This window comes from Lytechinus pictus, chromosome 18, assembly GCF_037042905.1.
Source record: "Lytechinus pictus isolate F3 Inbred chromosome 18, Lp3.0, whole genome shotgun sequence".
NCBI classification, from domain to species: Eukaryota; Metazoa; Echinodermata; class Echinoidea; order Temnopleuroida; family Toxopneustidae; genus Lytechinus; species Lytechinus pictus.
The window spans coordinates 26,177,244-26,202,714 of record NC_087262.1 but is presented as its reverse complement, the minus strand read 5'-3'; the positions used below and the strand labels follow the sequence as shown (position 1 = coordinate 26,202,714).

The 25,471-nt window shown below is 36.1% G+C and overlaps 1 protein-coding gene across 1 annotated transcript; it reads left to right on the top strand.

Annotated features, from left to right (window-relative positions):
- The first annotated feature begins 1,305 nt into the window (after nucleotides 1-1,305).
- LOC129281781 (cell division cycle and apoptosis regulator protein 1-like) lies at nucleotides 1,306-16,515 on the top strand. The gene is made up of 4 exons (XM_064113134.1): nucleotides 1,306-1,397; nucleotides 1,700-1,878; nucleotides 11,515-11,699; nucleotides 12,228-16,515. Exons 1-4 carry the CDS (start codon nucleotides 1,334-1,336, stop codon nucleotides 12,442-12,444), a joined length of 645 nt encoding a protein of 214 aa, XP_063969204.1. The 5' UTR covers nucleotides 1,306-1,333; the 3' UTR covers nucleotides 12,445-16,515.
- The last annotated feature ends 8,956 nt before the right edge of the window (nucleotides 16,516-25,471 follow it).

The window sequence follows — 25,471 nt, the reverse complement described above, 5'->3', positions numbered from 1 at the left end:
TATAAAAACAAGTTTTTATTTGGGTTGGATTCCCCTTTAACTGCCAAGTGACTGGTGGCTGATGGTAATTTCTTTTTCATTGAATGATCACCAAGAAATTGACTAAATGATTATTTATGAAATAATTTATTTAAAAAAAACATGAATGTTTGATTGATCACATTGCACATTGAATGAGTTGATTTATTGATAAATTGTTGATTAAATGATTGATAGGAAAAAGTTGATGCCCCAATTCAGAATTTATCATTAAATCAACATTCTGCTCTGGACTTCACGTGTACATGACAATAGCAATCAGTCTCTCAACAGGAGGGGAGGGAGGGGGAGGGGGCTAAATGTTCCGTTGACCCTTATTCCATCAACCTTTTTCTCCCATTTAAGTCCTACATGTATCTCACCCCCTATTTTCCCGACTCCCATGAACACATTGCTGAGATACACATGATAAAATTCAAATGCTGCCAAAAAAGTGAAATTTGTGTTCACTCATGCATTAAAGTCCAATTTACTAATTTATGAAATTTGCTTAAACAACCAAATCTGGTCAAATTTGGTAATTAATTTATCACAATGCCCTTAACTTTGCAAGTTCCAAAGGATTTGGCTCTCTAAAACTGACATATCTTTTCCCCCAAAGTGACATATTTTTTTATTTGGCAGCCATTTCAAAAGTGTATATTTTTTTAGATGCACCGTAGTACCGATCTGCGAATGTTAAAAAATAATGACCTCTTTGGAACAAATTCTCATGATGGGCATTTTCACGGTAACTGATATTACAGGGCACAATTTTACACACTTTTCATTGTGTGTATGATTATCTTTAAAACAAAAAATTATGGGAGTTTGCTTAAATGGCGCGACGCTGAAGCGCATCTGAGAAGATAAAATCGTCTTCCCGCAGGATCCTGCACCACTTTTGTGATACGAGTAAGCTGCATAGCGCGCAATGAGCATCGAGCAGGATTGCCCCGGAACCCCGCGGCGCGCCGCTGATGATAATTTGGACGGATTCCCTAAAGCAATAGCTCATAGACCTAACTGGCAACTTCCATCTTGATTGAGGCTGATAAAAAAAAAATTCTTTCAAATCATGAAAAGGACCCCCCAAATCATGAATAAGTTACTTATGAACGATTCAATAACTTATTGGATTATCCATTGGTATAAAATGATTTGATATTGCTCAAATTATCAGACTTTGTCATGGAATTGTTTATCAACCAACAGCCCCCCCCACCACAAAAAAATGACAGTACAATAATGAAAATTTCATGTTTTTTTCTCCCTGTTCAATTCTTAGGAAACTTGTTAAGAATCAGAGGGTAATATGTCTCAGTACACCCGGAAAGACCCTCCATGGAGTCATGTTAGTGCTGCAAGTGCTGGGCTAAGTAAGTTCTTTTTAAGACTTAATACTTGTAGTTGGCCACCTTATCTTGACATAGGAATCCAAAATATATGTTATGTATTTGATGTGTTAAAGAAATTTCCAATATTGCTGGTAACATTCTCATTTCTGTATGGATATTATTATTGTCTAGTTTCAATTTCTTTATGATATTAAGATCTTTTTCAGAGTTAATTTTAATATTATTACCTTCTTCTTTGGAATTGATGTGCATGTACCAATGCATAGTCTTGACAGTGAGGATACCATTGCAAATGGTGGTTATTTTTACTTTTTTGATATCAGATCAGACTTTTATACAGCAGAACCAGTCATTATTAGGTGCCCAGCCTGGTGTAGTAGGTACCCCTACCACTGTCTATGGTCAATCTATGGTGAGCAGTGATGGGTTAACAGGAGCTACAACATCATACTCTACTCCACAGCAAACCATGCAACAAAGACAAAATATTGCCATACAACAGGTAAAAGTCATTTATTTGTTCAGACATACAAGGTCCCAAAAATTAAGTGAACATTTAACATTAAAAACATTTTAAAAGTTGAAGATACATGTAAACTATGCAGGATATCAAAAAGTATCTGGCAATCGAGTGTAAAAAAATGATAAAGAAAAGTATCTTAGCATTCCAATCGGTATTACTCATAATAATAATGATAATGTCATATGTTACCCAGTGTAGCAACTTCATTTCCAAAAACTGTTCTCCCAGCAGGCCCTGCTTAAAGGAGAATGAAACCTTTGGAACAAGATAGCTTGTGTGGAAACAGACAAATCAAAGAAACAGATAAACGAAAATTTGAAAAAAAAAGCAGACAAATAATGATAATGTTATGAGTATTTGAATATTGCGATCACTAATGCTATGGAGATCCCCCCATTGGCAATGTGACAAAGATTGTGAACAACTCTCCCCATTACTTTAGTATATATTTCAATTAAATTGCCTCCTTATCTATCAGTAGATCATGTGTTCTTTCTCAAGGAGAGCATGTAATACAGATTTTAAAAGAATACATCATGGATGAAGAGTTTGTATCATCATAAGAAAAAGCAAAAAAGAGACACTTTGGGGATATTTTATAGTTCATCCAATGGAAAGTTGTTCACATGTGACATCACACATCCTTGTCGCATTGCCAATCGGAGGATCTCCATAACATTAGTGATTGCAATATTCAAATGTCATAACTTTCTTATTTTACATCCGATTTTGATGAAATTTTTACTGTTATGCTTGTTGGATTTTTCTCTTTTTATTCGAATCAACTTATTGTTCGGGTGGACTTGTCCTTTAAATAATTTATTTCGGGGTTCTTCGAGGGCCTTACAGTGTACAGTGAAATCGTATTCATCCTCTACATAAGTCGTAAAAACAGGGCATATTCTATCGTTTATAGCAATCCTACCTTCCATTTTCATGTTTCCTAGCCCTACCCCCCCCCCCCCATCATCCCTGATTCTCAACCTTCCATTCTCCTGTCTCCTATTTTTTTCTTTCTTACTCTTAACCAATTTCTTTTTCTGTTTTTCTACTCTTCATGGATTCATCTGTCCATGCCCTGACTCTCAATTTCTTTCTCTTATCTCCACCCCCCCCCCTTCTGACAAAAGGAAATAGCTGAAGCAATAAATTGTTTTTAAGATAAAGTTTGCATAACAAAATGTTAATAGTCTTGCCCCCAGTTTGATAGGGGGAAAAAACAGAATAAAGCAAGTGTGCATAAACTCCCATTGCCCAACACTTGTTGGCTTTACCTGCACTGAGCACTTCAGCCCCTCACAGTTTACTGTGGTCAGCAGAGCTTGAAGTGTTATTCATTTTAGAGATGCTAGAAGCATGATACATTAGATTTACAGACCCTACACTGTGCCCCAAAAATGTTTTAATCCCTGCTATTTGTCTGTCAACACCCCAAGGTCCACACTTTGTTCTAAGCATGTACGTTAATCCCTCCAAATCATTGTAAAAAGGGGGTGGAGCTAAATCTGATTTTCGCGCCTAGCAACCTTGTTAGCAATGCCTGTTAGCATCGTTTTGCTCACTCTCCATAATGTTTGCAATATTAAGATCCTAAAAACCAATAGAATTGTTCAAATTTGGTAAGGCTATGAATGCTATCATTTACTTTGATTATCGGCAGGCCTGAGATTCTCCCGATATTTATCGGGTTCCCGATATTTTTTCACCAACATAGGTGGTCTCTGAGATCGATGTAAATCCGGTATAAAATTAAGGGGGGTTAGGGTGTCTATTTTCAATGCCTTATTCGCAAATATTGCTAGAAAATGAAGGGCACATTGCGCCGAAATTCACACAAAGTTATAAGTTCTGGCAACTTGCTGTCTTTACTTTTCATGAAAATTGCCGTCATGCATTCGAAAACTTGATTCTTCGACGGCTATTTGAAGTTTATCGCACACGATCGGTATTGATCATGGGCGCTGCCATTTTGTATTACCCACCAGACCGTTCACGCGTTGCAGTGGAGGAAACAGCGTGCACTCGGTGCGCGCGCAATGGCTGCATTCAATTCATGCATGCATGCAGGCACTAGGATAACCCAGGGAACTCCGGCCCGCAAAGCGGGCGGGAGCTCCCTGGGTTAGCGCTAGGCGTGATTACGGTGATTTGTCAATACGGGAGTTCTTTCGTGCGAGCAAAAAAAAAAAGAAAAGTTTGTGAAAAATTATGGCTTTTCAACGGAAAATTTCTTGATCGAGGTGAAGAGGCGTGGGTGAAAGGGATCAACGCTTCAGTTCGTGAGAAATGGACTTGGAAGTGGGTTGAAAAATCAGTGGATGGAAGGGTGGCAAGTGAGTGCATACGGAAAATTGAGGAACCCGGTAAAGCTTACTACGTGGTGTAATAAGGAAGTCAAGTACGCGAATGGCGGCTGGAGCATTATCAAGCAGCACATGTATAATGCTCACAAGTTTTACTATAGAATTATTTAATGTTCATATTGTGCATTTGATTCAGAAATATTGAACTAAAAATCTCATAAACCTCTAACATGTATAATTTAGAGGTATTGTTGCATGCACTACCAATGAAAGTATATTTCCTGGTGAATTTAAGCACTTTGTGCATCAGAAACACATTCTTTCCCTTTTATACAGCAAATTCCAGGTACTTCATGGTGTTGAGGAGATGCCTCCTAGATCCTCTGAAAACCCCCAAATCCATGACCTTTGGGGGGCTTTGCCCCCTCGACCCGTTCCGGGGCGTTGCCCTGGACCCTCGGCCGTTGGGTGCGAGACTCTGGTCACTTCGCTCCCTACGTTCACAAAAAACAGATATTTTTTAAAAGGCCCACTCTCAGGCCTGATTATCGGTATGTACAAACTCAAATACCAAATTTACCAGCAAGCACTCACACGTATTGCAAGGTTAGTATACTATACTAACCTCGCACTACAAACGTGTTTACGCAATGGATTTTAGAGTTGTCGGTCAACATCGCTTCATAACACGAATAATGTTAGCCGAAACTCATTCAACTACTCACCAGGGCTTTTTCTGGTGAAAAGCGTTCCATTTTCAATTTTACAAATATTTTTTTATATAAAAAACACATAAAAAAGAGTAAAATCGCTTACCTCAGCCTGGAAAGTTGCTTCGCATGCCTCTTCCACGGAAATAAAAGGAAGGTCCTTGGTGGCGCTAATACAATTCACAACCTTAATTCAGCTTGTCGGTATTTTTTAAACTAGATTCTCAATTCATTGTATGTGCAATTCCCATGATTGTTTGATAAAAAATAAACACCAATAAATGCAATAACTTAAAAAACATACTTTTTATATTATTTTTGCTGACGATAATACTTTTTGGAAACATTCAAAGCGATGACAAATTTTTAAAAAATATAGAAAATTCTATGTACCTTGAACGAAGCAGTTTGTCAATAAATAACGTTCCACCAAAGTCTTTCCAGTAAAAAGATTGGACACTTTGCCGACTTCCCGTAACGCTTTGCATCGATTTACGTGTAAAATATTTTTTTGTGCCTAGTCTTTCCCTTGTAGTGCCTTTAATATGAAGATAAATCGCGTGCCATCTTTAGCTCATTAAACAAAAAATTTGGGAAATGACGCTATTTGAGGGATATTCATCATATTAGGGGGAATTGACTTCACATCGTTCGGTAAGTTTCATGACTTGATTCTGTAAATCCTCTTATGAAATTTGCGGGAGTTTGTTGCAATTTTGCATGCCTTCAATTTTCCTGTACACAGCGGCAGTAATGCACCCATGGGTGACCAGCAAGTGTGGTAAGATTTCGAATTATCAGTCATTTTGATACAAAATGCCAAAAGTGATGACAATATAGCGTAAATAACATTTCACAATCCTTATATATATAGGTAATCTTATATTTCTTAAAAAAAACATCTTGGTACGTTTGCCAGAATTTGCCGGAACTGATAATGTTGGTAGATTATATTGTCTTGTCTTTACAAGGAAATGGCAAGCCTTCGAAATCAGGTTGTTGTTATATTTCTAAAATAAAATCGTTAGATTCAAACTTCTTACCAACTGTTCAACCGCAGAAGGGTTATCATCTCATATTGTTGTGTAAATGATACATAACAATAAATCTTAGGAGTGTAGCAATCCTTTGTTGGATAACATATTTGTCTCACCTGCATAGCACAGTGAGACTAGGCGCCGCTTTTCCCGACAGCGGCGTCAACACCAAATCTTAACCGAAGGTTAGGTTTTTGAAATGTCATCATAACTTATAAAATATATGGACCTAGTTCATGAAACTTGGACATAAGGTTAATCAAGTATTACTGAACATCCTGCCCGAGTTTCAAGTCACATGACCAAGGTCAAAGGTCATTTAGGGTCAATGAACTTTGGCCAAGTTGGGGGTATCTGTTGAATTACTATCATAACTTTGACAGTTTGTGGATCTGATTCATAAAACTTGGACGTAAGAGTAATCAAGTATCACTGAACATCCTGTGCGAATTTCAGGTCATATGACCAAGGTCAATGAACTTTGGCCATGTTGGGGGTATTTCTTGAATTACCATCATAACTGTAAAGTTTATTGGTCTAGTTCATAAAACTTAGACATAAGAATAAACAAGTATTACTGAACATGCTGGGCGAATTTCAGGTCACATGACCAAGGTCAAAGGTCAGTGAACTTTGGCCATGTTAGGGGTATCTGTTGAATTACCATCATAACTTTGAAAGTTTATGAATCTAATTCATGAAACTTGGACATAAGAGTAATCAAGTATCACTGAACATCCTTTGCGGGTTTTAGGTTACAGGACCACAGTCAAAGGTCATTGAATGCCATTGAACTTTGGCCATTTTGGAGATAAGGTTATACATGTAGATTTAGTTTATAAAATAAGATGATAGATTTACATACTTGCCAACCATCCCGATTTTGGCGGAATCATCCCGATTTTTTATTGCCAATTCCGCATTACGAATATCTACCCCATAATTCAGATTTTCATTGATTTTTACATCGATAATATTGAAAAACCGGCTGGAGCGAAGGTTAGACAAAACTGAAGCTTGCGGACACCTGGATATCGCGATATCCCAAATAGCATTATTTTTCCACCAACTGAACACACTCTTGTACGTAGTTTTTCACTTTGCCTATCTCATATGGCACGCACATTGCAGAAGCGCGTGCAAACACAGCTAGAGCGACAACACGTGCAAATACAATGCATGCTGCGACGTCGCGAGTATACCGCGCTGCATGCATTAAACAAGTGCATAATACGTGTGCAAACGTAAGATCCAGCTTAACGATCGTCGGTCTAATGCTAATGGCCAAAGGATATAGTTTTTCCGTGGAATTTTAAAGCCAAAAATTACAAATTTAGTGTGTGGAAAGTGGATACGTCGCCAATGCATCGTTTGGATTGTGAATGTGACTGTGATTCCAATCGTTATACAGACAGTGCAGTGGGCAGTACAACACAGTGACAGCGTAAACCCCGGGAGCTCCAGCACGCTTCGCGGGCCGGAGCTCCCTGGGTTATGACAATGAGTGAGTACCGTACCGGTGCATTTGCAATTGCATAGATTCTAAGTTCATGTGTAAGTTACATGTGCATTTAGACTGTTACTAGTAGTCTGTTTTCTTGAAATAAAGTCAAAATGAGCAAACCCAAAATTAATCAGAAATACAATGAGTATTCTGAGAAATATCCAGTTATTTCACTTCTATCATTTATCAATCTCATCCAAATTTTCATTCAGGATATATCCAGTCAGTACAATATTGTAATGGAAATAGATCTACATGTTTTTGAAGTCTAAAAATTTGGTACAATTTCATGAAAGGAATCCTGTTGATTTTCCTGTTTCATGCTTCATTACACTGGGACAAAATTAAGATTTTTTTCTTCTTTGTGGACAGGTAAAAGGCACTTCAAAAGTGAAGGAAAACCCCCGTTTCACGTTCTAAAATTCCAAAAATGTCTAACCGTGGGCGTGGCAGGGGGTACCCCCACACCCTTCCCCCGCAAAATGTCACACACTCGTTACTCTGAAAAATTGATTCCTCTTTTTTTTTTCTAAAATTGGCAAGTATGGATTTAGTTTATAAAATGTGGATATAGGGTAATCAAGTATCACTGACAAGTCTGAGGTCACATGATCAAGGTCAAATATCATTTATTGTCAATGAACGTAGTATTGTATCATTATATGAATGGTGCTTTTTGTGAATAATTATTTTATAGTAGTTTTCAAATTGAGCACTGCTGCTATATTGAATCGTGTGATGCAGGTGAGACTGCCAGAGGCGCTCCACTTGTTAACTATATACAGTCAATGTTTTCTTGACCTATATTCTTCACCTACTAAAGTGTGACTTTTTGTAATTCAGGGAAGAAATAATAATTCTCGAAAATGAAATCATTTATTTGTCAGGTATATTCCGAGTAATTTTCTATATCAGTAAACTATTAATTTCACAGATTGAGTATCAAAATTCAGCGCTAAAACTGAACAATGGTCATCGCAAGGGGAAAAGGTACGTGGAATATACCACCCGACACCAGTATGGGACTAGATAATCCTGTCCAACACAATTGGGGATCTGCCCCGTCTGTGCAAGCTAAAATTTATCATTCTGCGGCTCGCGTGCTAAGAATGAACTTGATTTCTATCTTCATGACGAAACTCATCGTGAATATTGTTATCCAACATGGATTGCTACACTCCTAAGATTTATTGTTATCATTTACACAACTATATGAGATGATAACCCTTCTTCTGGCGAACAGTTGGTATAGTAGTTCGAATCGATTTTCTTTTATAGAAATGAAAAAAAATTAACCTGATTTCGAAGGCCTGCCATTTCCTTATAAAGATAAGAAAAAATAATCTACCAACGTTATCAGTTCTGGAAAATTCTAGTAAATGTAATAAAATGCTTTTTTAAAACAATAAAAAATTATGAAGATATTGAAAATAAGGATTTTGAAATGCTATATAAAATTGATACTATATTTGCATAAATTTTGGCTTATTATATCACCCATCGAAATGACTGGTAATTCGAAATCTTACCCACACTTGTTTGCAAATTTGATATAATGTTGGTACACTGATATTCAATGTAAATGATAAACATTCATAGCCTTACTAAATTTTAATGATTCCATTAGGTTTTAGGATTTTAATATTACAGACATTTTGGAGAGTGAGCAAGACGATGCTCACAAGTGTTGCTAACAAGATTGCTCGGCGACCTACCGCGATAGGGCTTTAATGGCGCGCTCCGCTGAGTTGGTAAATAGCCTATAGTAATAATAATAATTGTGATATCTTATTGAGCGCACACACCATCCAGAGACGCTCATGGCGCTAGCTCAGCGATAGTTCCTTTGGATATACAAACAACAGCAAATATAAAAGAATAAAAAAGAGATCTTAACAAATACAACCGAGTACATAATTTCAATAAGAACAGTTTTGCGTCACCCACTGGAATTCCTAGCTAGATCCTGGTGGGGGCTGGTGCCCTCCTACCTGCTGCTATGGGCGGTTAAGTACGTGTGAGGCATTCATGTTCTTTTGTTTATTCACACAACACCACATTGTTTACAGGCAGTCTTCGGAGTGTTTCATGGAAAGTTTAGTCATTAATTTTCAGAAAGACTTTATAAACTACTGCTAACCCTTGCATCTGATTGGCAAAGAGCAAATTAGTTGTTGGAAATCACTGACAAAACTCCCCATGAAACGGCAGTGCTTAGCTGGAGTGGAGCTAAGCTTTGAGTGGTAGAAAGCAGCTATGCAATGCCATTATGTATTGGTTTTCACTTGCAGGCCTGATAGTGATAAAGCTCAGGCTTTGAGTCAAGGAGAGATTTTGTAACATTTGAAGCTATAATTTCAGTTATCCGATTTCATTAAATATGTTAAGATGCCCAATCAACCTATTATTTCAGCTTAACAATGACAATGACAATGACAATTATTTTATTCTTTGACGGCCCCTCCTGGGGGCATAGAAGAAATATAACAACTTACAACAATGGCAATAATAGGCATAAGAAAAAAATACCAAGGTAACAAAAAAAATAGATTAATAAAAAGAAAGAAAAAAAAAAATCAAACATGATGATAATAAACATATGTACAATACAAGAGCAGTAATAGAAATAGAAATAGAAACGGGCACAAATTAACCCACCCACTCCCGACATGCCAGAGAGTATCTGGAGACCGGTACCCCACTGAGCATGTGCAGGTGCAATCCAACAAAATCTGAAATCATGCCCTAATACGAGAAAGTAACCAAGACAGCAACTACACTTAAGATATTAAAATTTAGACATAATGAATTTACAAAATCTTGACAGATTTTTCAAGTCTTTTGTATTTCGCATATTAAACAGCTTGTGCATTTTAATCACGTTTGGTCTGACAAAATAATACCCTCTAATGAAAGCTTTCCTTTCACTTTCAAAAGCAGGACAATTAAAGGACAAGTCCACCCCAACAAAAACTTGATTTGAATAAAAAGAGAAAAAATCAACAAGCATTACACTGAAAATTTCATCAAAATCGGATGTAAAATAAGAAAGTTATGACATTTTAAAGTTTCGCTTATTTTTTACAAAATAGTTATATGAACGAGCCAGTTACATCCAGATGAGAGAGTCGATGACGTCACTCACTCACTATTTCTTTTGTATTTTATTATATGAAATATGAAATATTTTGATTTTCTCGTCATTGCCATGTGAAATGAAGTTTCATTCCTCCCTGAACACGTGGAGTTCTATTATTTTAACATTTTGTTCTTCAGGCAAGGAGGTCCTAATCATCAAATTCGTAAAAATTGAAATATTGTATAATTCAAACAATAAAAAACAAAAGAAATAGTGAGTGAGTGACATCATCGACTCTCTCATCTGGATGTAACTGGCTCGTTCATATAACTATTTTGTTAAAAATAAGCAAAAATTTGAAATGTCATAACTTTCTTATTTTACATCCGATTTTGATGAAATTTTCAGCATTATGCTTGTCTGATTTTTCTCTATTCATTCAAATCAACATTTTACTCAGGTGGACTTGACCTTTAAACACATAATGAAACTCGTTAACGTTAGAATGAAAATGCATAGATGACTATAAAAACTACAAATATTGGTATGACATTTTGAACCCTTTTTATGACGGTATTGAAGTCTTGGTGGTAGTATGATGTTGATACAAGATGGAATACTTTTACTGGTTGACCAGACAAGCTTAATTAATGTGTCTAGTGGCCAACCACAGTAAAATTTTTCATTGTATATAGCATATAATTTTATGTCGCCCCTGCTGTTACTTGCTTATTTTATTTTATATATTATATTTTTTCTATTCATTATACCACTGCTAATCAGAGTGTTCAAGTGGTATGTAGGAATCGGCGTATACTGGTGGTTGGGGATCGGTTGGTTGAGTCGGTCTGTTCCTTATCTTGCAGATCAGACTCCTGCATTCTTATACTCACTTGACACACTCATTAATGTTCATTAGATTGCTCTAATAGTTTTAGTTGAACTCAAAATATTTATTTATCTTTTTTTTTTCTTCATTCAGCAACAAGCAGCTGCCCAGAATGCTGCAGCGGCAGCAGGTTCTCAGGGAGGTATAACCCCTCAGCTAACATTTAATAACCGAACAACCAAAGCCACACAAGGAGGACAGAGAGTCTTTACTGGAACGGTCACTAAGCTAAATGATACATTTGGCTTTGTGGATGAAGATGTTTTCTTTCAAACAAAGTGAGTCAGGGAAATGGATGAATTAACACATTTCATACTGGAGCTGAATGATCAGTTTACAATGTTTTGGGAATCAAGCAAACATGTGTCACTGAAATAATTTATTTTCTTGATAATGCTTCCAACCAGAGCCATAGGCTTTAGATGAACAATATTGTTCAAGTGGTAAGCAATGGCCAAACTACTACCATCTGCTGTGAGTTGCACTCACCTGCTTGCTTGAGCCACCATATATTCATCTTACTGACCCCATTATGTGGCATCAGAAGAGTTCCTTGTATCATTTTAGTTTCTCAATAAATGATTGTTTACTAAGCTTCATTTGTTTAGCTTGATAGCCAATCGCAATCCGTCGTTTAGCATTCATTGTCTTTTTCGGGTCTATTATTTTGTTCTAGCATTCTGTTCATTCATGCGATTTTACTCCAATCAATGCATGTTGAAAAGCTTGAGAAGTCTGTTTTTTATGATATTCTGATTTTGCAGTACCTAACATGTATGTAATTGCATATATATTCATATCTGCAGCACCCCAAAAGGATCCATGCCCAAGATTGGCGAGCATGTATTGGTTGAAGCTACCCATAATGCCAGCATGCCATTTACATGTAAATGGAATGCTACTCGTATACAACTCTTGAATAGTCCTATGGAACAACAGGTTGCTCAGGCGCCACCACCACAACAGCAGCAACACCATGCTACCATGAAGATGCAACAACTTAAGGTTAGTGGAAATTCCTAGCAGAAAACTTGCAAACAACTTATTGAAACTGCCATCTGCCTTGACAAAAACTCTTATTGATATTTTGCATCACTCATAGCAAAAATGGAACGGTGTGAAATTTAAAATTCCATTGGAATTAACTGAAATATCCATAAATTTTGACTTAATATAAAACCAAGGATTTGTGCTTTAAAATGGTTCGGATTGATTTGATTTGATTTTCCCTACTCACTGTCTCCTTGTATCCTGCTTTGTTATTACAGCTAATGCAACAACAATAGTAACCAAGTTGCATTGAAAGCGTTTCTCAGCGATTTAAATGTTAAAGGACAGAAAAGTAAACTTTCTTACTGACAGAATTTCCATTGAGTATCAAAGTCACTTTGCTATTCAGGCGACCTGCTGAATGAAAATTGATATACATTGATCAATAGTATCAATATTTTCACCAAATCCTACTTGTCAAATATAAAATTCCGGACTAAATGATTTTTGTACCCCCGCCAAACAAAGTTTGAAGGGGGTATATACATTAGGAATCAGTGTACGGTCGGTTGGTCGGTCTGTCCGTTGCAAATCTTTTGCATCAAACTTGTCAGTTTTAAACCAATTCTCATGAAACCTGGCACACATATTAGTGTTAGGGTAGAGACGTGCAAGACCCATTTTCAGTATGCGTCAGACATTGTGTTTATTATGGCAAAAATGAGGTAAAAATCTTGCGCATCGAACCACTTCCTCACTTTTTAATCAATTCTCATGAAACTCGGCACACATATTGGTGATAGGGTAAAGATGTGCAAGACATATATTTCATGAGTGTCGGAAATCAACTAGCCATGGTAACAACATAATATATGGCCCAAATTAGGTAAAAATCTTGTGGTTCGTACTACTTTATCAGGTTTTAACCAATTCTTATGAAATTTGGCTCACACATTGGTCTTTGAGGTAAAGATGTGCAGGGCATATTTTTCCAAGTGTTAGAAATTGTGTCGCCATTGTAACAACATATTATATGTCAAAAAAATTAGGCAAAAATCTTGTAATTTGAACTACCTCATCTGTTTTTAAGTGATATTTAGCTCACACATTGGTCTTGGGGTAATGATAGGCAGACATATTTTTTCATGTGTTTAAAACTGTTGCTTTGGTAATGGCGTACAGCGAGGGTATTAATCACCTTCAGTGATAATTCTATTTTTTTATGCATGGGTTGTATATAGCCAGAGTTGTAAGTTGAAACTGTACTGGATCGGGTGGAGGATCAACGTAAGGGACTTAATTTTTAATGCTGCACTTTCAAGTTGGTTTTCATGAATTGTGACAATTTTTTTGTATTTTCGTATTTACTATTTTTATTCTATTAACAACAAACAGTTGATATAAATAAAAAGAAAAAATCCTAACAAGCATAACACTAAAATTTCATCAAAAATAGAAGGAAAATTAGAAATTTACGATATTCTAAAGTTTTGCTTAATTTCACAAAGCAGATATATGCACAATTGAATTACTTAAAGAGCATATTGACAACATTTAGGTCATGATTGACTAGATATTATCACTTAGAAAAAAAAGGAAATATAATTACGAGGCACATGCTAAAAAGTATTGAATCTTAATGGTATATTATAAGTTAATTGTATTGATAAGCTGTTATACTTTTGATTTCTGTTGATTACTTTACTAGCCAGCAAGAACTTGCTGTTATTCAGATTTTCAGAGGGAAATGTTATGCCTTTTGGTTAGGTCCCTTAATGATAATAATTAACATTATTTGTATAGCGCTTATCACAAAACATGTCTCTGAGCACTTAGGAAATAATAGAAAGTGAGAAGGAATTTCAGCAAAGAATAAGTAATTGTATAGTTTACAGTAGACTGTAGACAGTTGAGGGGCTCCACATGCAAATGCTATTTAACAAAAACGTAGGTTTTTAACATGGATTTGAATTTCTCTGTTGAATCTGCTTGTTTTATACTTTGTGGTAGATTGTTCCATAGTTGAGGGGATGTGGAATGAAAAGATCGTGAACAATAAGACTGGGTATTGGTAGCAGGAACTATTAAGAGTGATTTGTTTCTTGAGCGCAAGTTAGTGAAGGTGTTATTAGCGCTAACAAGTCACTGACAAATCAGCCACTAACACCATGAATATTCTGATATTAACTCTTGATGATAGACTGGAAGGTGTTCTTCAAATACTGTGTGAATGAATGTTGTAGTGGTAATGGTAATGGTTTATTCAAATTCATTCGCAGCCAAAGGCTGAATTGCAGAATATTTTACAAAATAAGTACAAGATTATATGAAAATCAATTGCATAGTGACACAGTGCTTAAAAAATTAAAATATTTAAAACAAACTTGCCTATGTGGATGGAAACAGGATTTTTTTATCCATGCATAATCAAAATTGATATAAACAGTTGGTGTTATTATACATGTATATAAAATGAGAATATTCATAAATATACATCAAATTTATCAAGCAAAACTAAAAATCGTGAGAGTACGTTCAGCAGAAATGTGTAAGGAGAAGAAGAGCAGAGATAGAACAGAAATGTGAGAAAGGAAAGAGATTGAGAGAGAGAGGGGGGAGAGCAGAGGGGAGCACTAACAGCACTGATAGCGAGGTTTTGCTTGCACAGAAGGATAATGTTAGCCCAATCACTAGCTAGCACTGTTAGAGTAACATTACAAGGTCGCACAAAAGCTAACATTAGCGCTAATGTTTGAACTATTCACTAACACAGTGCCAAGGGCACCGATAGTGACAATGTTAGTGAATATCTCTTGGGTGTCTTGTGTAAAACCAGTCTCCTTTTTATATCAAGTGCTTTAAAATATACGTAGATTGAATTAAAAGGGTAGTCCAGCCTAGGGGCAGATCCATTTTCTTCTAAAATGGCACATTTTCCCGAGAAAAGGTTTGATAAGCCCCCCCCCAAAAAAAAAAAGGTTTACGGTACATCTAATATTTAAGGTATTATTGTCCCAACAAAAATTGACAAGTAAAAAAAGGGTCCTTAATTGCTTCCAAGGGGGGGGGGACACACATGGGTAAAAATGGCTGGCATGTTTACATAAAAAAATCATTATTGCTTTGGATCCGCCAGTGCTTTAGAGAGCAAACAGAAAACGGAATGGAATTAGATGTGAAGACTGTAATTTCAATCAATAAGAGAATTCTTCAATGGAAAATAATGAAGAAAGATAATGAACTGAATGAAGTGGAAACTGTACAGCATTTTTGAAAACATTGATGCCTATCCATGCCACCATGAATATCCTAGAATGGAATTACGAAGCCAAGTCCCATTTTCCTTTTTCATGATTGTTGTTATTAATAACTTATTATTACTGCTGTTATTACCTTGTTTTCCCCATTAAGTATACCAACGATATATTCATGTTGTGATTATGTTTGTGATTGCAAAACCAATAAAAGCCATAAATAGAAAAGGTCCCATACCTCATTCCCCTTTTCCTGATTTTACCATGAACTGGTAAATGTATGTTTCAACAAGTAGGCCTATGTAATACTTGTCAATGGTCATGATGATTACTGAAGCAGTGGTCATATCTAATTTCCACTGTAAGGACAAATTCAGTTTAAATGAACATAACTTCATATATATAAATTAATAAGTGGGAAAATTACAAATGCAATCATCACCTCGACTGCAGTAAGTCATATATAATTTTTACGGAAGTTATGCAAAACTCTATCATATATTTTCAATTCATTTTTTTTTTAATTAGTCTTCAATTGTTTGTATGACTATACTTCACATCCTGCTTTCCTATATACATGCACACCTCCATAGATGGAAGTCATTCTTTCACTCTACGAGCAAACCTATATAGCCTCCCCCTATCAAACAATAATTGAGTTTTGCCGTTCATACATTAGATCATTTTTCATCGATGTTAAGGTCTATGAATTATGTTAAAACAGAACCTGGGGACCTACTATGGTTAAAGACCCTGACCGGTGTAAAAACAATCATATATCAAAATAAAGGTAATGATTCATACAATACGAATATACCAAAAATATTACATATATCTCCTTCCAATAGTTAAAAATATTAAATAAAAATCAAAGAAACTGCTCCTCCAAAGTACGCTTCGATTGAGCACCCCCACGTCGCCTGGAAATGATGACGTCACGTTGTGTCAGGAGGGTTGTGATTCCATAGGTTTGTGTACAAAAGCATTGGGTATTTTCTTCCATTTCCATGTTATGAATCCATTTTTTTTTTTTTTTCAGATGACAATGGCACTCGAAATTATTCACTGTTCAAATTGTTGTAAACCTACAACTATTCACTACCTTTTTTGTGATTTCTTTGTTTGGCTCTTATTGGGCCTAAATTGCTATGTCAGGAAAAGTTGTTATACATAATCTAAATGCAGATAGAATTGAAATCTGCGCCAAATAAGCAGGAAATAAAATATGGCAAAAACTAGTTCAAAACTGCAGATTTCATAAATTCAAGCTTGTGGGTAAAAATATATGTGATATCCCTCTGTGATAGAAGTGAAGAGAATGGAATGCGTTATCTGGAAAGCAAAAAAATCACCCAGTTTTTCTGTGTACAAACCTATGGAATCACGACGCTTCTTACACAACGTGACGTCACGGTCTCGAGGCAGGTGAAAAGCACAATAAAGCCTATTTTCTAAGCAGGGTTCGAAACCCGATAATTTTAATATTCTTAAGCAAAATACTCAGCTGGGAAGCGGTGAAAATGCATAAAGCATACCTTGGTGTATTTAGTAGCTTATAAGCTTTCGATTGGTATATAATTTATCAATTTCATTTTCGGGTCTGGTCTGGATCTTTAAGATAATCAGAATTCAGTAATTAACACAATGGTACAATGTCATCCCAAAGTAAGAATCTCTGTCGCAAATCCGAGCCCCTGTTAATGGAAATAATACAATGAGCCTACTGTACATCACAATAGATTTTGCCTAAATATAAGGCTCAAACCCACTAACAACACCTGTGCCTGACAGTGCTTTCTGTGCGTTAATTCTGCTCATGGTGTTAGTGGCTGATTTGTCAGTGACTTGTTAGCGCTAATAACACCTTCACTAACAACACTTCTGTGCAGCCACTTCAGATTGTCATTTACCGGTATATACTCATCGTTCATTAAAGGAGAAATATATTGAAAATCGTAAAAATGGAGAATCATATATCAAATCAAAGGAGAAAATAAGGAGAACACGATGGTGTACATCATTTATCATGGAGACCGATGGAACTCAGTTAATTGATAGTTTAAAGTTCTCTCTCTGAATGCTTCAAACACGCAGAATTACGTCCGCGAAATTGGGGATTTCTTATGACGTCACTTTCTGTACGAGAGGCGTGATTGGCTCTCCCACGTGAAGCTCCACTTGCATGCAAAACCTGTTGCGAGGGTACGTTTTCTCCACATTGTCACTGAATACTTCGATCACGAAATGAAAGAAAACCCAGAATTTTATCTAGATTTGGATTTTCAAATTGATGATTTTGAAGATGAAGAGAATGATGATGAAGTGAACAACAAAGTGACGTAGTTGGGGGTAAATTGGGGGAATCGATGACGAGGAGTCGGACAATTCAACTTGCAACACGATCACATGCCCATTCGCTACCAACTCATGCAGCTGCTAAGTGCTAGCTACACCGCGCGTGCCAAATTGAATTCACGAAAATGACTTACCACACTGTCCAGACAGAGTCTCTTACTTCTGTGACTATGAAGAAGGAAAATAAGGATAAAACTGTACTTACAAATAAGTGAATGTAATCCGAACCTGAAGGCAAATCAACTCAAGGAATAGCAGCAGACGATATGCACCGATGATAAACTTCATGTGGCTGGGATAGATTGTCACTCGTTCTGTTAGATGTAATTTTTATCTCATTAATTTGACAAAATTACAAAACTCGGGGAATTATTCATCTATATAAAATATCGTAACATCTCGTATAATTTTTAAATTACGATAAAACGTTTTTTGAAGGAAAACGTTGAGGTAAATTGAAATTAGATGTAAAAGATCCCCAACATGCGTAGCTTGATTGAGAGCTGTGCAACACGTGCATAGATCTACTCTCTCAGCCAAGACAAGCAAGCAATACGGCATGTTTGTGATTTTGATTACGATCACATATACGAGCTTTTAAAAGGTTTTATCGTAATTTAAAAAATAATACGAGATGTTACTATATTTTTATATAGATAAATAATTCCCAGAGTTTCGTAATTTTGTCAAATTAATGAGATAAAAATTACATCTAACAGAACGAGTGACGATCTATCCCAGCCACATGAAGTTTATCGTCGGTGCATATCGTCTGCTGCTATTCGTTGAGTTGCCTTCAGGTTCGGATTACATTCACTTGTTTGTAAGTACAGTTTTATCGTTATTTTCCTTCTTCATAGTCACAGAGGTAAGAGACTCTGTCTGGACAGTGTGGTAATTCATTTTCATGAATTCAATTTGGCCCGCGCGGTGTAGCTAGCACTTAGCAGCTGCATGAGTTAGGTAGCGAATCGGCATGTGATCGTGTTGCAAGTTGAATTGTCCGACTCATCATCTTCGGCGTAATTCCCCCAATTTACCTCCAACTACGTCACTTTGTTGTTCATTTCATCATCATTCTCTTCATCTTCAAAATCATCAATTTGAAAATCCAAATCTAGATAAAATTCTGGGTTTTCTTTCATTTCGTGATCGAAGTATTCAGTGACAGTGTGGAGAAAACGTACCCTCGCAACAGGTTTTGCATGCAAGTGGAGCTTCACGTGGGAGAGCCAATCACGCATGTCGTACAGAAAGTGACGTCATCAAATTCAAGTCAATTCAGAGACTGATGCGAGGCATATTTCGGAGAGGCATTTTGAGCGTTTTTTAATCGGCGATTTTCACCTTATGTATTATTTTCGTTATTTTTTTATGACCCACTGATAATCCCCACATCATTACCTTTCCATTGACATATAATAAGACCACATTCATAATCAATATAGTTCTCCTTTAAGAACATGACTTGTGCCATAAGGGGAAAAAAGCAGTAGTATCTACAACAATAGAAAGAAAGAGAGGAAGAGAGATGGATAGAGAAAGACAAACAACAGGAAGAAAGGAGTTGCAAAGAAGGGAAAGGAAAACAACACAGAGATCATTAGAGTTCATCAATTAATAAGTACATTGAAATAAAAGTGACAAATTTAAGAGTTATCAAACGGGTCTGTTATATCCGTACATGTATATATGCGCAACAAACATTACCTTTTAAATTTTGTTCAATTCTTGTGTAATGCAATATCTGATTTTCAAATTCAAAGATCATGTATTTTCAAATGAGATTTTATTATAGGTTCTTAGTTTGAAGGATTGTTGGGTCTTAGATTCTGTTGTTCTGGTTTTTTGTCTCGCCTGCATAGCAGAGCGAGACTAGGCGCCGCTTTTCCGATGGCGGCGGCGGCGGCGTCAACATCAAATCTTAACCTAAGGTTAAGTTTTTGAAATGACATCATAACTTAGAAATTATATGGACCTAGTGTATGAAACTTGGACATAAGGTTAATCAAGTATTACTGAATATCCTGCCTGAGTTTCAGGTCACATGACCAAGGTCAAAGGTCATTTAGGGTCAATAAACTTAGACCATGTTGGGAGAATTATTTTCAAAATCTTAACCGAAGGTTAAGTTTTTGAAATGACATCATAACTTAGAAAGTATATGGACCTAGTTCATGAAACTTGGGCATAAGGTTAATAAAGTATTAGTGAACATCCTGCTCGAGTTTCAGGTCACGTGACCAAGGTCAAAGGTCATTTAGGGTAAATTAACTTTGGCCAAGTTGGGGGTATTTGTTGAATTACCATCATAACTTTGAAAATTTATGGATCTAGTTCATGAAACTTGGACATTAGGTTAATCAAGTACCACTGAATATCTTGTGCGAGTTTCAGGTCACATGACCATGGTCAAATGTCATTTAAGGTCAATGAACTTTGGCCGTATTGGGGGTATTTGTTGAATTACCATCCTTACTCTGAAAGTTTATAGATCTAGTTCATAAAACTCGGGATATAAGCGTAATCAAGTATCACTGAACATCCCCTGTGAGTTTCAGGTCACAAAACCAAGGTCAAAGGTCAGTTAAGGTCAATAAACTTAGGCCATGTTGGGGTAATTGTTGAATTGCCGTCATAACTTTGAAAGTTTATGGATAGAGTGAATGAAATGTGGACATGGGTGTAGTTGACAAGTCTTAAGTCACTGTTCAAATGTCATTTATGGTCAATGAACGTGGTATTATGTCATTATATGAATGGTGTTTTTGTGAATGATTATTTTATAGTAGTTTTCAAAGTTAGCACTGCTGCTATATTAAATCGCGTAATGCAGGCGAGACTGCCAGAGGCGTTCCACTTGTTTTTATAAGATTTTAGATAGGATAATTATTTTGAAATAACTGGGTCTAGGGATGGACTACTTTATGTTTCCATGTTATTCAACATCAATAAGACAGTGGATCTGTTTTTTATTATTATCATATTTTGTTTTGTTTTTTATGATTTGTTATTTGAAATATCTGGGTCTTGAGTAAAGACTGCTATATTTCTATGTTAACTGGGCATTGTGGCGTGCACCTGTAATCCAAGCTACGTAGGGAAGTTACAAATTGATGCAGAGGTTCGAGATTCGAACCCTGGTCACGTCTTTCGGATGGTGACATTAAAGGTCCATCCCAGACGTAAATAATCATATCAGATTGATACACATCTGAAAAAACTCAAATACACACACACAGTTATTCAACATTAAGAAGAATTGATTATGGGGTCTTTGGAAGATTGTTTAAATGTTTTATATAAGCAGGTCTGGAGAAAGAATGTGACTTTGCACTATATGAACACATTACTATAGGGTTTTATTTGAGAACAGATTCGCCAATAATCCCTTCAAATTTATTACATTTGTGGGTAAAGTCATTATTACATTTGTGGGCGATCAAAAGTTATTATATTTGTGGGTAAAGTGCATTTTTACATTTGTGGGTGACATTGTTACATGTACATTTGTGGGTAAAGTGTTATTACATTTGTGGGTGTTTAGTACATTTGTGGGAGTAACACCCCCCTCCCCTCTATGTTTTGCTTGTCAGATTTGTTCTAAGGAAACAAAATTTAGGTCTATATAACCTTCATTTTTGCTGAACACTTTTTTTCATTCGCATGTCAAGTTTTTGGGAGACGAAATGCCTGTATTTAATGTTGAGCACCCCCTTCAAAATCCTTAAACCACATATCTGTGTTGTCCGAATATATTATAAAACTTTCTCTCCAGAATCATTATCAATGCAAAATGTTACAACCCATATTGATGTAAACTGGATTTCAATAAAACCATTTAGAGTCTACATTTGGCATGTTTTGAAAAAGAAATGTCAATGTCACCACTTACTTGACAAAGTATATCGAAGCTTATGGTCATGCACCTTGAACTTGCCCCGTTTTTCGTCTCGCCCACCAGAGGTGGAGGTGAGACTTAGGATCCAAATGTTGTTGTCGTCCGTCTGTCACGAACATTATGACATATAACTCTGCAACCGTAAATACAAGTCACTTTTTAACCAAACTTGGATGGTAGATGTACTTTATAAAGGACCTGCATGTACATGTAATGCTGCAGTCAGAGGTCACATGTGAAGGTCAGAGGTAATTTTCAGGTCAATGTTAAAGTTTACATGCAAGACTCTCTTATGACACATAACTCTGCAACCGTAAGCCACTTTTCAATAAAATTTGGGTTGTACATGTAGCTTTACTCAGGAGACCTGAATGTTATTGTGTTTGGAGGTCACATGGTAAGGTCAAAGGTCATTTTGTGGTCAACGTTAAAGTTTACATTCAAGACTCTTATGACAAATGTTATTCCACCAATTTATTTCACAATGACCTTTGATACAATTCTGTTGCGTGCCCTTGCAAATCACGATATTTCTGGTCATTTTCACAAGTGGGCGAGACACAACATCGCTTATGCCTTGTTTTTGTTAGGTCATCCAAAGCTAATGATCCTTTGATGTTTACAAAATTAGCCTAATTTTTTGCAAGTAAATTTCATGAGAATTTTAATAATGGCATTAAATGAGGTAGGTTGAACCACTCATATCTAAAAATGACAAACTTGCCAACCTGGAAGAATGCAAAAACGGTAGACTCGGAGAGGGAGCGCAGCGAGTGAGCGGGGGTAAGGTCTTGGAGGGGGGCAAGTAGGGCTAGAGACATTTCAAATTATGAAATAAATTTTGTGCACATTTTAAAGCACTTTTAGATCTGAATTCAATGTAATATTTTAATCATGATATACCCCCAAATATCTTGCAGGCATTTATAACAAAATGGTATGTTTATTTTGTCAGATTTAATCAGAGAGATCAGTTTAATAGACGTTCTTCAAAATATAAACTATTATTACCTATACGAAGTGTTTCTCCGTGGCAATCATTATCAATATTTTGCTTTCTCTGATTTCGCAGCGGTCAATATCGTGCCGTATTTTCTCTCTTCCGGTTTTCCCATTGACTTTGTGTGTAAATTTAACAGCGGGCAATATTCGCGAAATCCGGTTGGAACCAGTTTGTGAAGAGACCGCAGTTGTAGCGCAGCGAGGCTCTATACAGCGCAGCGCAGTGTGTACCGGTATGTGACGTGAGAAAATGGCTACTTCTAAGAGATTCGCTAGTAATGGTGCAGACGAATTTGAAAATATAGTGACAAAGACACTGAAAATACCAAAAAGTCTACGAAACAGGCCGTTGCTGTATTCCGTGAGTATCTGCTTGAAAAATCTCTTCCAAGCGATTTCGCGACATTGGATAGAGACCCTTGGAAAGATTTTGGGCAAATTATATGTGTCAAATTTTATTGTTCAGATTTTGGGGAAATTTATCAACACAGATTTTGGGGAAATTTTTTGAAACAATTTACTATATAGGTAATAATAATAATATTAACTGGCAATAGAATGAGATACAAACCTATATTTCCCTCTCTGAATCCAATATTGCCCGCGCCTTCGGCTTGGACAATATTGGATTCACATCGGGCAATATAGGTTTGTATCTCATTCTATGCCAGTCAATATTATATAATTATTTTTTAGAAGATATTACGTCTTTAAATATCTTGTTATTAAGGCATTTAACACACTCTTTACTTGGTTCTCGTGAATTCAACAGGAATTTTGTTAACTAAAATCAATATCAGTCGTATTTCAAATTTGATAGAGAAGAAACAAGCATAACACAGAAGTTTATGAAAGTCGGATGTGAAATAATTTTGTTTTTTCCAGTTTTGCTTAGTTTAGAAAAAAAACAGTTATGCACATCCTGTTCTATATATGCATACAAGAGGACTGTTGATGCCACTCACTATTTCTTTTGCATTTTATTGTATGAAATATGAGATACACCATTTTTACCGCATTGTCCTGTAATAAAACAAAAAAATATTCCCCCTTGAGCACGTGGAATTACCATTAGTTTAACATTTTAGGGTTCAGTAAAATTGCTTTTTAATGTCAAATCTGTAAAAAAAAACATGTAATATCATATGAGGGCAGGTCCAAGCTATTTGACTTGTGACGTATGGGACATTTAGAGACTTTAAAGTATAACATTAAAAAATAAAAGCACAATAGAGAATCTTTAAAGGATTTTGGAAGGCTGTTGTGACTTCTTTATTAAATAAAATCTACAATGTCATATTTTAATTAGCTCTGTGACGTACGGGACCAGACAAATAGGGATTTTTTTTGTAAAAGTATGTCATTAAAACTCTGTGAATTGGAATAAGCTGGAAATCGCTCATTATCATGTTTTCATCTTTTATCTTGTCAAGGTTTATTAGCCATAAATGATATGATAGAACTCATTGTTGTTTTTATGCAATAGCTCAAAATGTAAAAGTACGGGACAATTGTCCATGTGTAAATGAATGGGGAAAGTGAAATTTCATCAAATTTATAATTAACTTGATGTAAGCCAAAGTAAGTTAAGTTTTATATGGATTATCATGTGTACTTGTGTAATAAATGGCAACCCCTCCTCGTTAGGCAAACAGGTGCCTTGAATGCATGTTGAATTATCTTATTTCATAATCACATGAAAAAGGGCAACTGCAGACCACTTTGTTAATGATGACTTGATAAAAAGCAAACTATCCATGAATATGATGTAATACCACTTTTTTTAAGAACAAATGTGACCAGGGAGCACAGATATTGCCCTTTCATCGGAGTAAGCCCTACTAGAATTATGTGGATGGGCGCTTTTTATTTCTTTACCAAGGGTGGATTTTGCTTTCGCAAATAGGGAGGAGGGGGTATTTTCATCCAATATATTTTCCCGATCGGGCGTCATGGTATAGTGGTTACGACTCTCGTCTTTCAATCAGAGTGATTCGAATCCAAGCCATCGCGTGTTTTCCTTCAGCAAGAAATTTACTCACATTGTGCTGCACTCGACCCAGGTCAGGTGAACGGGTACCCAGTAGGAAGAAATTCCTCGAATGCTCGAGCTCTCGATCAAGGTATAGCCGTGCTAAAGCCGGGGTAATTATAACATTATCATGTTAAACAGGGCCCGCTGGGAGAACATTTTTTATATCTAAAGCGGCTAACCTGAGTAAAATATGACCTTATTATCATTATTATTATTTATTATTATTATGAGGAGTTAAATGCTGATTTTTGTTGTTGTTTCCTAGGGTGTAGTTCTTACTTAAGACTAACGCGTTTATTAACATCTTAACTTTATTCATACAAACAAGTTAACATGGTTAAGGGAGATTTATTTCATAAGTCCAAACAAATAATGCGAACGCGATTTTTGATAGCTTCTGTATAGACCTGAAAATAAAATATTCTGAGAAGTTTTGTAAGCATGAGCAGGATGGGTATCTATCTATCTGTCAGCTGAAAATTGTTTATATTCCAAAATGACCCAAAGTTTGGA

Excerpts from the sequence above, each read along its gene's own strand:
- LOC129281781 (XM_064113134.1), top strand. The coding sequence starts at position 1,334 with ATGTCTCAGTACACCCGGAAAGACCCTCCATGGAGTCATGTTAGTGCT. Across the intron at positions 1,398-1,699 it reads TGCTGCAAGTGCTGGGCTAA|ATCAGACTTTTATACAGCAG; the intron begins GTAAGTTCTTTT and ends TTTTGATATCAG. Across the intron at positions 1,879-11,514 it reads AAAATATTGCCATACAACAG|CAACAAGCAGCTGCCCAGAA; the intron begins GTAAAAGTCATT and ends TTCTTCATTCAG.